Source organism: Triturus cristatus, chromosome 5_1 (genome assembly GCF_964204655.1).
Source record: "Triturus cristatus chromosome 5_1, aTriCri1.1, whole genome shotgun sequence".
NCBI lineage: Eukaryota > Metazoa > Chordata > Amphibia > Caudata > Salamandridae > Triturus > Triturus cristatus.
Window position 1 is genome coordinate 289,104,056 of NC_140587.1, and position 12,154 is coordinate 289,116,209.

Consider the following 12,154-nt stretch of genomic DNA (forward strand, 5'->3'; position numbering starts at 1 on the left):
GCCTTGAACTAAGAGAAGCCTCCAGGCACCCTAGCAGCATACCGACCCGCCCAAGGAGTTACAAGGAAGAACGCCCATAGAAAGACTCTGTGGTTTCTTGTGTACACCTCCTTACTGAGCCGTAAAGGTTGCTTGCCATTAAGGTGCGATTACGCCGCAAAAGAGAAATAAAAAACAACTTCAGTCTCTCACTATCTGCCTCCACGTGTCTGCCTATAGAACGATCCCCCTCAAACGTAGACCTGAAGGCCAGCCCAGGGTTAAATACCGTGACATTTGGTGGAGAATGCGGGCAGTGTAACCATTAGTACCGCAATAATGGAAACCGTCATCCAGCATCTAATCAAAGGGCAGGATGACCTCAAATGGGCAGTGGAACGGCAGATGGCGTCTGCTCAGGCAGATAGAGACGTCTTTAACGATTCCTTCGCAGCACAACTGGATCATTTAGTCAAATTCTCCAGTGACAAAACAGGTGGGGTGACAGAGGTACCATGGTCCTTTCCCCCAGGTCACACAGGCATCGCCCTCCAGAAATATATACCAGGAGAAGATCCAGACTCCTACCTACTGAACTTCGAGAGAGCCGCAAGGGCCTGTAAGTGGCCAGTGGAGCAATGGCCTTTCGGACTAGACCCCCTACTCACGGGGAACGCACAGGCGGCATACCAGGTGGCGAACCCAAACGGGACCACACCGTATGAAACCATTAAAATTGTCATTCTTGACCACCTTGGCATGGACTGTGAGGCATATCGCTTACGTTTCCGTAAAGGGAAGGGAGTCCCGGGAGAGAACCCCAAGACCCTTTTCTATCGTCTGAAGAACGAGGCAGATAAATGGCTGCGATCACAAGAGAGTACGAAAGAGGAAATCCTCGATAAAATATACCTAGAACAGTTCTTAGAGGACCTCCCCTACAATACTCAACGGTGGCTACGCCAACACTCAGGTCTCACCACTGCTGATGCCATTGAGATGGCCTCCACGTTTGCCCGCGCCCAACCACGAATACCCCAACTGGAAACGGAGCGTGGGTCACGACTACACAGTCAAAAGACGGAAAAGAAAACAGTAAAACCCCCTCCGGACTCTATACGAATATTTCAACGCCGTATGGAAGGGGGACCTCCGAAGGGGCCGCAGTGCTATGACTGTGGTGACTGGGGTCATATTGCCAGAGCATGCCCCAAGAAGCGATCTCAGGAAGAACCCATGGAGATCGGATATTTACCAAAGACAGTGTTATACACGGCAGAGCTGGGGAATGCATTTTATGTGAGTGTCCTGGTGAACGGACTATCGGTAAAAGCCTTATTAGATTCCGGATGTAGGCAGTCAGTGGTACAAAAGGAATTAGTAAAACCCAACCAGTTATTGACAGGGGAACAGGTACACATTAGATGTGTCCACGGAGACATTAAGCCATACCCGGTAGCCCTCTTGGATATCACATACCCTGGGAAAACCCCACACTCCATCAGGGTTGGGGTTATGACAGGTCTCCCTGAAGCTTTAATAATAGGAACAGATAACCCTGAATTCCTAGACCAATTTCAGCACATCCTCCGAGCCCAGGCTCTAAACCCAGATAGAACCACAGCAGGGTCGACGGTCACACACAACTTACTTACCCAAGAACCTTGGCTTATGGACCGAAGTTTCAAGTTTGCACAAATTCACTGCGATATTCTACGTAATGCCTGGGAGAGCGCTCAGAGAAGGAACAAAACAGACCCCACAAGCCACCCCTATTTTTTCATTGATAGGGAAATGTTGTACAGAAAGCCAGCTCCAGAAGAAGAGGCTCAGTTGTTGGTACCTAGGGCCTTTCGTGCTCAGATTATGTTCTTCTCACACTCGCACCTAACTGCTGGGCATACCGGTGTAGAGAAAACCTTAAAAAACGTGTTAAGACGCTTTTATTGGCCTGGGATATACCAAGAGTTGAACCAATACTGTCAGGAGTGTGCCACATGCCAAAAGCGCAATCCCTATCAACCGCCCCAGGTACCGTTGCAACCACTTCCGATTGTTGGCACACCATTCACCAGGGTTGGGATGGATATAATAGGTCCTCTCCCTAAGACCCGAAAAGGGCATGAATACGTACTGGTGGTGGTTGATTATGCCACCCGGTACCCCGAAGCTTTTCCCTTAAGAACTACGACCACCCAAAACATAGCCAATTGCCTGGTGGAATTATTTGCGAGAGTAGGGTTTCCAAAGGAGATCCTTACGGATCAGGGCACCCCTTTTATGTCCCGTCCTATGAAAGAGGTATGTACTCTCCTCGATATGTCTCATATTCGTACCTCAGTGTACCATCCCCAAACTGATGGTCTGGTTGAGAGGTACAATGGGACATTAAAACTCATCCTCAAAAAAATGCTAACTGTAGAGGGAATGGAATGGGACCGCCTCCTACCCCTCGCTCTCTATGTTATCCGGAGCCAATACCAGAGTAGCCTCGGTTGCTCGTCCTTCGAGTTACTCTACGGACGGCAACCTCGGTCGCTTTTGGACATGACAAGGGAGGCATGGGAGCAGGAAGAGGAAATGCTTGAGTATACACGGGATCTCAAGTCCCGCTTAGGAAAGTTACGAGACCTGGCATACTCACACCTTGAAAAAAAACAAAAGGAACAAGCGTACCACTATAACAAGGGAAACAAATGGAGACTCCTAAAGGTAGGAGACTGGGCGCTCATTCTGATGCCTTCCTCCACATGCAAGTTCCGGGCCGAAAAAATGGGTCCCTATAAAATCATTGGGACCGTGGGGAAAACCAGCTGTAAACTCCAAATAAAGCCCAATAGAGTACAAACGTACCACATTAACCTTCTTCGCAAGTGGTTAGGCCCGATTCCCCAAACGGTGGGCTTTACCTTACCCACTCTCAAGACATCCGACACTACATTAGAGCAATTGGTAGTCAACACAGAGCTAGACAGCATACACAGGGAAGAGCTCAATACCCTCCTACAGCAATATGTCCATCTGTTCTCCAACCTACCTGGTAGAACCACACTCGCCGAGCATAGGATACACACACTTCCGGGTCAAGTGGTTAAAAAAAAAACATATAGAATTCCTGCTGCCAGACAGGAAGCCGTACGGCAGGAGGTGCGGGACATGCTAAAGATGGGGGTCATACAACAATCCAGGAGCGAATGGAACTCACCCATAGTGATGGTACCGAAACCCGATGGATCCATTCGCTTCTGCATGGACTTCAGGGCCCTCAACGAGATATCGAAATTTGACTCATATCCCATCCCCAGGGTGGACGACCTAATTGAGAAACTAGGGGAGGCCCGCTTTATCACAACATTGGACCTTACCAAGGGGTATTGGCAGGTCCCCTTGCATCCATCAGACAGAGAAAAGACCGCCTTCTCCACCCCAGACGGGTTGTATGAGTTTCTGGTGCTTCCCTTTGGTCTTCATGGGGCGCCGGCGACATTTCAGCGCCTCATGAATGAGGTACTGAAAGACGTCCGACATTGTGCATCAGCATACCTCGACGACATATTCGTGTTTAGCTCAACCTGGGAGGAACACCTACAGCATCTCAACCTAGTCTTGGGCGCTTTACGGGAGGCGGGCCTACATATCAATTCCAAGAAATCCCGAGTAGGTTACCACTCTGTCAAATATCTGGGATATGTGTTAGGCCACGGGATGATCGCTCCACAAGCAGAGAAGGTACGGGCTATCCGAGAGACCCCCTTTCCTAGCACTAAAAGAGAGGTACGCGCATTCTTGGGCCTCCTCGGATACTATAGGAGGTTTATCCCCTCATATTCGGAGATAGCCGGACCTCTCACTGATGTGCTAAAAAAGGATGTAAAGATCAAAGCTCTCCAGCAGCCTTCTGAGACCCTAAAAAAAGCCTTCGAAAACCTTAAACTCGCCATCACTACTAGCCCGGTACTGGTGTCACCCGACTTCACACGGCCCTTCATGTTACAAACAGATGCCTCCGGGTGTGGGATTGGAGCTGTACTATCCCAAGTATCGAGGGAGGGGATAGAACATCCAGTTCTCTTTATAAGTCGAAAACTGTTCCCCAGAGAATTGAAATATCCGACCATAGAAAAAGAGTGCCTAGCTATAAAGTGGGCTGTAGATAAATTAAGATTCTATTTGGAAGGAACCCACTTCACTCTGTATACGGACCATGCCCCTCTACAATGGTTAAGCAGAAACCAAGGACACAACCCTAGAGTCTTTAGATGGTTCCTGACCTTACAACCCTTCTCCTTTACCATCAAACACAAAAAAGGCAGTGAGAACGGGAATGCGGACTTCTTATCACGCATTCTACCTCTCCCCGATCGGGAGAATCCTAGGGGGGAGGAATGTCACGGGGCCACGGGCTCCCCTGTGACATCCGACACATATTCACCTGGCCGATGCCCTGTCTTTTCCCAACAGCCTCACGAGGAGGAGTATGATCCCAATATAACCGAAGATCCACTGAGTAGGACGGGCGCCTTTAAAATTCCCGGGAGTGATGCAGGACCCGCCCCCAACTATCTCGTGACCTGCCCTATACCACTGAAAAGGGAGCAGCCTCTCTACGTCACGAGACCCAACCCTCGAGGACGAGAAGCAGACGGGAAAGACCTCTCACCGGAAACCGAGGAGCCGGAGGACTTCGTAGACGCCACGGGGAACGAAGAGTCGAGGAGTTCCACGGACGAAGGCGGAGGACGAAAGCCAGGAGGCCAACCGGAATGTGTTTCGCCCAGCCACGTACCTGGAGGCGCGTGGCTCACCCAGGTACGTGGGCGTATGGCAGGGTGGTTCGGGAGGCGGGAGAAGGTTTAGTCAGCTCTCCCTTCTGTGTACCCGGGATCACTGCACTTCCTCTAGTATGAGCACTGGTGTCCCTCACACCCTTCCCCAACAATACCGATAGAAGCAGGCGATTACATTGCTCTTCTTGTCTCCCTTGCCTTACATGCTCCAACGACGGCCCCGCCTTGAACTAAGAGCCAAGAGAAGCCTCCAGGCACCCTAGCAGCATACCGACCCGCCCAAGGAGTTACAAGGAAGAACGCCCATAGAAAGACTCTGTGGTTTCTTGTGTACACCTCCTGACTGAGCCGTAAAGGTTGCTTGCCATTAATGTGCGATTACGCCGCAAAAGAGAAATAAAAAACAACTTCAGTCTCTCACTATCTGCCTCCACGTGTCTGCCTATAGAACGATCCCCCTCAAACGTAGACCTGAAGGCCAGCCCAGGGTTAAATACCGTGACACATACATATTCAGCACGCCTTACAGGGTGGTGAATACCGCCTGGGTCCCTATTACCTGGATGGGTACGCTGTAATTAAGGTAGTGCCGACGGCCTTTGAATACAATGGCTGTATTTTACCACGGCTGTCCTCAGTGTTACAAAACTCACGTGTTTTAGACTGATGGGTGCCAAATTTGAGCACTTACACAGACGTACTCTGATGAGGGCCCAGTATGTTGAATAATGTGGCTTTGCTATGAGGGGCCTATGGGAGCATGAGTAGTTAGATATGCTAACAACCGACACAGAGCTCCACTCTTTCCATCAGAGTCGTGATTTACCACAACCTTTGAACCCCCACGATGCCTTTTTCGAGGGTCGTACAAATGCCATACAACTGTACAGGGCCGCTGGTGAGGGTGAGAAAATACACTATAATGATTTCACCAGTCTGTACCCATTTGTGAACAAAATGAAGGTATAACCCTTAGGACACCCCACCATAATATATTGAGACTTTAGGCCCCTTTCCGAATACTTTGGGCTAGTCAAATGTGAAAACTATCCTCCAAGGCAGCTTTACTTTCCAATGTTACCATACAGAGGTGATGGTAAGCTGATGTTCCCCCTCTGTCGAACATGCGCGGTGTTTTAAGAGGTCGGTGGTTGTAGTCACACCGAAGAACAAAGGATGCTCACAGGGACCTGGTGCAGCATCGAGGTCCAAGCTGCCTTAGAGAAAGGCTACAGACTCAGGAGAGTACACGAGGTGTGGCATTTTAAGAGGACCAAGACACGCTTCTTTTCACGCTACATTAATTTGTTTCTCAGAGACAAACAGGCGGCCTCAGGATATCCTGACTGGTGTACTAGTCAAGATGCAAAGCAGAAATACATCTATGCCTACCACACTCACAAGGGTATACATTTACGGCCCCATTTGATAGAGGTCAACCCTGCCCGCCGACAGTTAGCCAAACTCTGCCTCAACTCCTTATGGGGAAAATTTGCACAGCGTACAAACATGTCAAATACGACATTAATAACAGATCCTGACGAACTGCTTAAGTACCTTTTTGCCCCTTGTTACGAGGTGTCGAGCTGCGAGTTTATCGATGACGAGACCGCTGCTGTGTGTTGGAAATACACAAAAGAGTACCCCACAATGTGTAACAACATAAACATCTTCATAGCACGCTTCACGACCACACACGCCCATCTAGAGCTTTACGGGGTTATGGATAAACTCCAGGACCACTGCCTCTATCATGATACCGACTCTGTGATTTCTCTGAGTAAACCGGGGGATGAAGATCCTCCTCTTGGGGATTATCTCGGTAATTTGACCAGCGAACTTGATAAGTATGAACATATAATAGAATTTACCTCATCCGGACCTAAGACCTACTCCTACAAAACAAACACCAACAAAGTGTGCATGAAGGTCAAATGTATAACATTAAACGTCAGCAACACCCTAAAAATTAATTTTGACAGTCTGAAGAAACTGGTGCACGAATACTCTGCATCGGTCGATCATGAAAATGATAAAACCATAGTTGTTAACCAACCCTGCATAGTCAGATCCAAAAAGAAGTGGGAAATTACAACCCAGCCCCTACATAAAACCTTATGCATTGTTTTTGACAAAAGGGTCCTGACTATGGACCATGAAACACTGCTGTACGGTTATTAGGCGCATTAGAGAGGGCAACAGCAGCACTATGGACACTAGATTACAGCATCCGTTCTCCTGCGTGTTAGCAGGGCCCTCAAACTGCGGTAAAAGCTACTTTATAAAAAAGCTCTTAGAAAATGCTGCCAGTGCTTTATCCCAAACACCTAATAACATTGTGTGGCTTTATTCGTGCTGGCAAGATCTTTACACCAACCTGTCCCGCAGCTTCCTTCATATCAGATTTATAGAAGGTATACCTGATAATCTCAATGATGATGAGCTGCTACCCCGACCCTTGTAAACCTGGTAATTGTCGATGATCTTATGCGTGAAGGTGGTGACCATCCTGAGCTAGAGCGAGCTTTTACTCAATATTCACACCATCGTAATCTAAGCATATGCTAGATTGTGCAGAACTTGTTTTACAAGGGAAAGAACAGTCACTCTATAGCACTCAACGCCTCATACCTTGTTTTATTTAAAAATCCCTGTGAAAAACAGTAAATATCCGTTATAGCTAAGCAGATGTAACCTGGAAACACACACTTCTTCATGGAGGTCTTTAACGACTGCTGGTCGACTTAAAAAACAACACTCTAGAAGACTACAGACTGAGGGCTGATATTTTTCCCCCTGATCTCCCAGTCGCTTACACCCCAAAGACTAACTCCCGAGCCTATAAAAAGCAGCGCTGAAGACCTTTAGAGGCATTTGTAGCCCGGCCCTTATAACCCAGGTGTTGACCATGTCTGACCGCCTACGCCGCAATTTGGCCCTCCTGAAAATGTTGGTTACAGCCAGTCCCCAGCACAGAAAGGCCCTCCTCTGCGCTGCTTCTGACGATTTAGTGGCGGCCATTTCAGAAATAGCCCTAGACACCCTAAAAGGCAACGTCCCTATATCAAAGAGCCAGTTACAGTTGTTGAAGAAGAAGCAACATCTTATCAAGAAGCTCAGTAATAAAAGGGCCTCACTCATTACCAAGATGAAACTGGTGAAACAGTCTGGGGGTTTTATAGGCTCATTGCTGGGCATAGCTATACCCATTATTACACGCCTCCTTTCAGGACGGTGATGGAGCATGCCGCAAAGATGTATTTGGTTCCTAGACAACAGTTGGAGAAACTGGGCTCTTCTGCGGACAATGCCTGGGATATAGGTCGAAATGAGACTCTACGACTGGATGCTGAAATTAAAGACCGGATGGATTGAGACCTGTACGACAAAGCTACCCTTTACACCAACACCCTTAAAAAATTTCTAAGCTACTACAAGCAGTGGGATACTGAAAAAAATAAGCTAACTTTATATGCCCCGGACTCTGAACAGCCAGCAACGCCGGTGCCTGTTACTCAACCCCAACAGCCACAGCCGGCCAAGGCCCCTCCCACGGATATCTTTGTTGACGACCTCCTAAACAATATAAGTCAGAGGCACAGGGGGGCAGCGCAAATGTTGATGAGTAAACTCACCGCTTCTAAAAGACCTAACAGCGTGGAATGAGCGAGGCGAATTTCTCTACAAGGGGCAGCCGGTTGTTGGTTGACACATGTACGATCTAGTCAAAGGTCTCACGCACCCCAAGACCCTAACGCATCAAAATGCTCCTTGAGGTTAGGATCAGTTTCTACAAGCAGCCGCTGAACTCAACATCCCTTCCACACTCGTGGGTAGTAATGATCACCGCCGTATGCTTGAAAGCTTAAAGGCACCCCTACCTCCATCGCCTGCCGCCTCTGGCGTCCCACGATTATTCCCCTCTTGGAGAACCCCACTTTCGCCAGCTGTACAGCAAAAAAGGCAACTGTCCAAAGCCCATACGTGGATTAATCCTTAATGTTTCTACAGACTTTTTTTAATAACTACGTGTATCACCGTGTCTGATTTTTCTTCATATATTTCTGTAGTAATGGATGTCATTTTAATGCGCAACCTACATAACTGTTTGTAATAAACACTTTTATAACTTTTCAACCCGTCTCACTTGTCTTATAAAACATTTTTAAATATGGTGTATGTGGCAGCATTGAAATACAGAGTCTGAATGCGTGTTTTAAAAATGCCTTTATTTTAAACGTTCATCATTAAACATACACATAGGTCGTTACAATTTTGACAAACGTTATATTCTGTTTTCACAGGTCTGACCGATGCCCCTGTGTTTTCTTTTACATATTTCACAACTAGACTGTCATTGTTAACAAGGTTACTCGAATATAGATTTAAGAAATTTCTAAAAGCCACACCCTCTGACATTTTACTGATAAAATAAGTACAGTGTTCCCCAAATGTGATGGCTAACGAATCCTGGACCCTTAGCTTGTTATACTCAACCCTCCCTGCGGCTTTTTTCACAAACTTGAATATGGGTTGTGTATAGATACTGTGCTCGGGGAACTCGGCTGTACTGTCATACTTTCAAACACTGTAACCTTGTCACTATCTATAAACACGGCCGCACAGTGTGTTCCACCCTTGTAATGAGGATCTGTGTTAAAGACTAGGGTGCGCAGTCTTTCCGACCCTATTTCGGCCGGTAGCCCATCGCTAGGGAAAACAACTAAAAAGTATTTCCTAGTGTATTTATGCCTGCTTAAGAAGTCCCGTATCTGCACAGTGTCCATTTCACAAACGTTTTAAAGATAGTCAAACAAAATCTTTCGGGTGTGGTTGATATGAATGATGCTGTCAAATACTGAGAATATGACCATGTTCACATTCACAGGCAGCGGATTACTAAATCGTATTTCAGCTTTTAGGTTGCCGTTTTTGACCAGGTTGTAGTGATCTCCGTCTTCCATGTCGGAAGGCAGGTCGAATGCGAACAGCGTGTATCCGGCCCCATAGCCTTCTCTTGTCACGGCTACCTCGCAGTACCGTAGATGCTTCCCGGTTATCGAAACCAGCCCCTGATATTCCCTGATGTAGTTGGAGGTTATAAAACTGGGTGTGTAGGGTTTTGCAGGAATCACAGTGCCCTCGTGGGCTAGTGCAGCGTAGTTGAAGTTGTAGTGCTTAAAATTGAATGGATTTGAGGCGTATACCCCGCTAAAAGCTGTATTGTCCACAAACCCGATGATGATAAGCTTGGGGAGTTGTCGCATAAATAAATTCTGTTGCTGAGTTAATTGAGTACCGGCAGGGATGCTGAATACCTTCAGAGCTACTCTTTCCACAGCGTACTTGGCGTTTGATATTTGCAAAGCATCGGCGTGAGCTAGTCTGACACTCGGGGACACTTTCACCCTCTTTACAAACAGACTCGCTGACAGTATGTCCAGCTTGTACTGGTCCGCATCCCCGCTGATGAGACAGAATGAGTCCTTGTTTGCGTGTGAGCTTGATCTTAACATCAATTCCGTTGATGAGCAGTTTATCTTGGAAGAAGAGGTCTGAATGTATGCAGCCCAGGAGGTCAAACTGGTGACTGCCAGCCACAAAACATGCTCTTTTTACAAAACCCTGATTGTCACCGTCCAGCTCCTTGGCTTCAAAGTGTCCGTATGTGTCCTTTTAGAAGAGCCCCTGCTGAAAGCTGCATGTCAATAGCGTCACTACTGTAATTTAGAATGCTCTTGAGGTAGGCTCTGTAGGTGTACATGTTATCGCTCTGTGTGATGAGACAATCGCCCAGGGTGCTGTCCACCTGATTAAACACTGTTGCTAGGGGGTAAGCGATCGTCGCCACTTTAGCATCTGCTGCTATGTCGGAACCATCAGCCTTTACAATTTTACACATAAGATGGAGTAGCGTGTTGTTGAGATTCAAATACATATCCGTGGATCCTGATACATAAAAACCTATAGGGGTCAGAGGCGTCAAAGCGGCTAAAGGCGATACCTCAATGAAGAAGCTGTTTTCGATGCTTATCTGTGTGGGCTTTAGAGTAAACCAGTCTAGCTTGGATTTGACGCACTCGCCCGATGCACAATGTACGAAGGCCATACTTTAGTTTGCGCCGCTTTCAAAAATATTTACTTTAGAGGCGGATCTATTCTTCTTCGAAGTTCTCTTCCATCTTGGGATATTTCTTTTCTGAGCGCGCTTTGAAGAACTCCTCTTTTTTTATAGGGGGCAGGCGGTCTTCTGCGTCTCAAAGCGCGGCACTTCCTTTTAACACTCGTGCTTGGTCTGTACACCAAGCCAGCGCCTTCTTGCGGCTATTTGTTCATGCATTCGGCAACCGCTGAAGTAACAGACCCTACCCCGTCCTGGGCAATGTTCGTAGCTGCCGCTTTCACATGCAGTTTTACATTTTCATAGCCTTTTCTCAAGAAGGGCATAGCTCTTCTAAACAGATTGCAGAAGAAACCTCCTAGACCAGCCCGTACATAACAGGTGACCCTTCAAAGTACGGTGGGCCTCCATATCCGGCCTGGATTCTGTATTAGTCCCTGTACATAGACGGGTCCCCGTATGTTTTCACAACCACTATGATGCCTGCTTAATAGCCTCTGTCGCGTCTCAGTCTTAAATAAAGCTTAACAATAACTTTTGCATACTTAAAGGACACCGGGAAGGACTGATCGTTTAAGATCATAATTGAAATAGTGTCAAAATGGTTTTTAGAAACTGCGACGTTGTCCGGTTTGTTGAATTGAATATTGACCATCGTATTATTTTCGCCCTGTAAATGGACCCATCTTACCAGCGGTGAGTAACTATCGCCGATCCTCTGGGCCTCTACAATATCGCTATACACATAGAGAGTGTAGAACCCCCCGTTAATATCAGGGCATTCGCATTCTGTACTGTGCCTAAAACTCTTCTTAATTTACCAGAGCAGTTAAACGTCGTGGTGCGATTAGGGGTTTTAAGAAGCACCTTCCTTCTGACATTATCTAGCGACAGATGAGTATTCGTATATGTTTCGATGCTGCCTATGGCTTTGTTGAGGGCGTCGACAACACTTGAAACAGTTGGGTAGTAGCCGTATGGGATGCTCTTGTGCATGCTCACAGGGTGCTGCTCACGCTTTATGTAAAACTTAGCCTCGCTCTGTAAATGTATTCCAGGTTCTAGGGTATTGGATCTCGGTTAGGGCTACCTCCCAATCCCCTTTCAGGTCCATAGGCTTAGCCAATTTCACGGTATAATTAGAAATCTGGTTGTTGGGGAACATGCCTTTAGAAGCGTTGTACGGCAAGGTGATATAAAAGGGTGTTGTCTCCATCTTTTAGACGGTCCTCAGCTCACACACCCTTTAGGGAGCTGGCCAACACCC

The 12,154-nt window shown here is 47.3% G+C and overlaps 1 protein-coding gene across 1 annotated transcript; it reads right to left on the minus strand.

The window, feature by feature from the left end:
* Positions 1–9,565: 9,565 nt before the first annotated feature.
* On the minus strand, positions 9,566–10,282 carry LOC146830792 (uncharacterized protein F54H12.2-like). The gene has a single exon (XM_085603787.1). It carries the CDS (start codon positions 10,280–10,282, stop codon positions 9,566–9,568), a length of 717 nt encoding a protein of 238 aa, XP_085459913.1.
* Between the last annotated feature and the right edge of the window lie 1,872 nt (positions 10,283–12,154).

Bases quoted from the DNA above. Each gene is read 5' to 3' on its own strand.
- LOC146830792 (XM_085603787.1), bottom strand. From the start codon at position 10,282: ATGTTAAGATCAAGCTCACACGCAAACAAGGACTCATTCTGTCTCATC.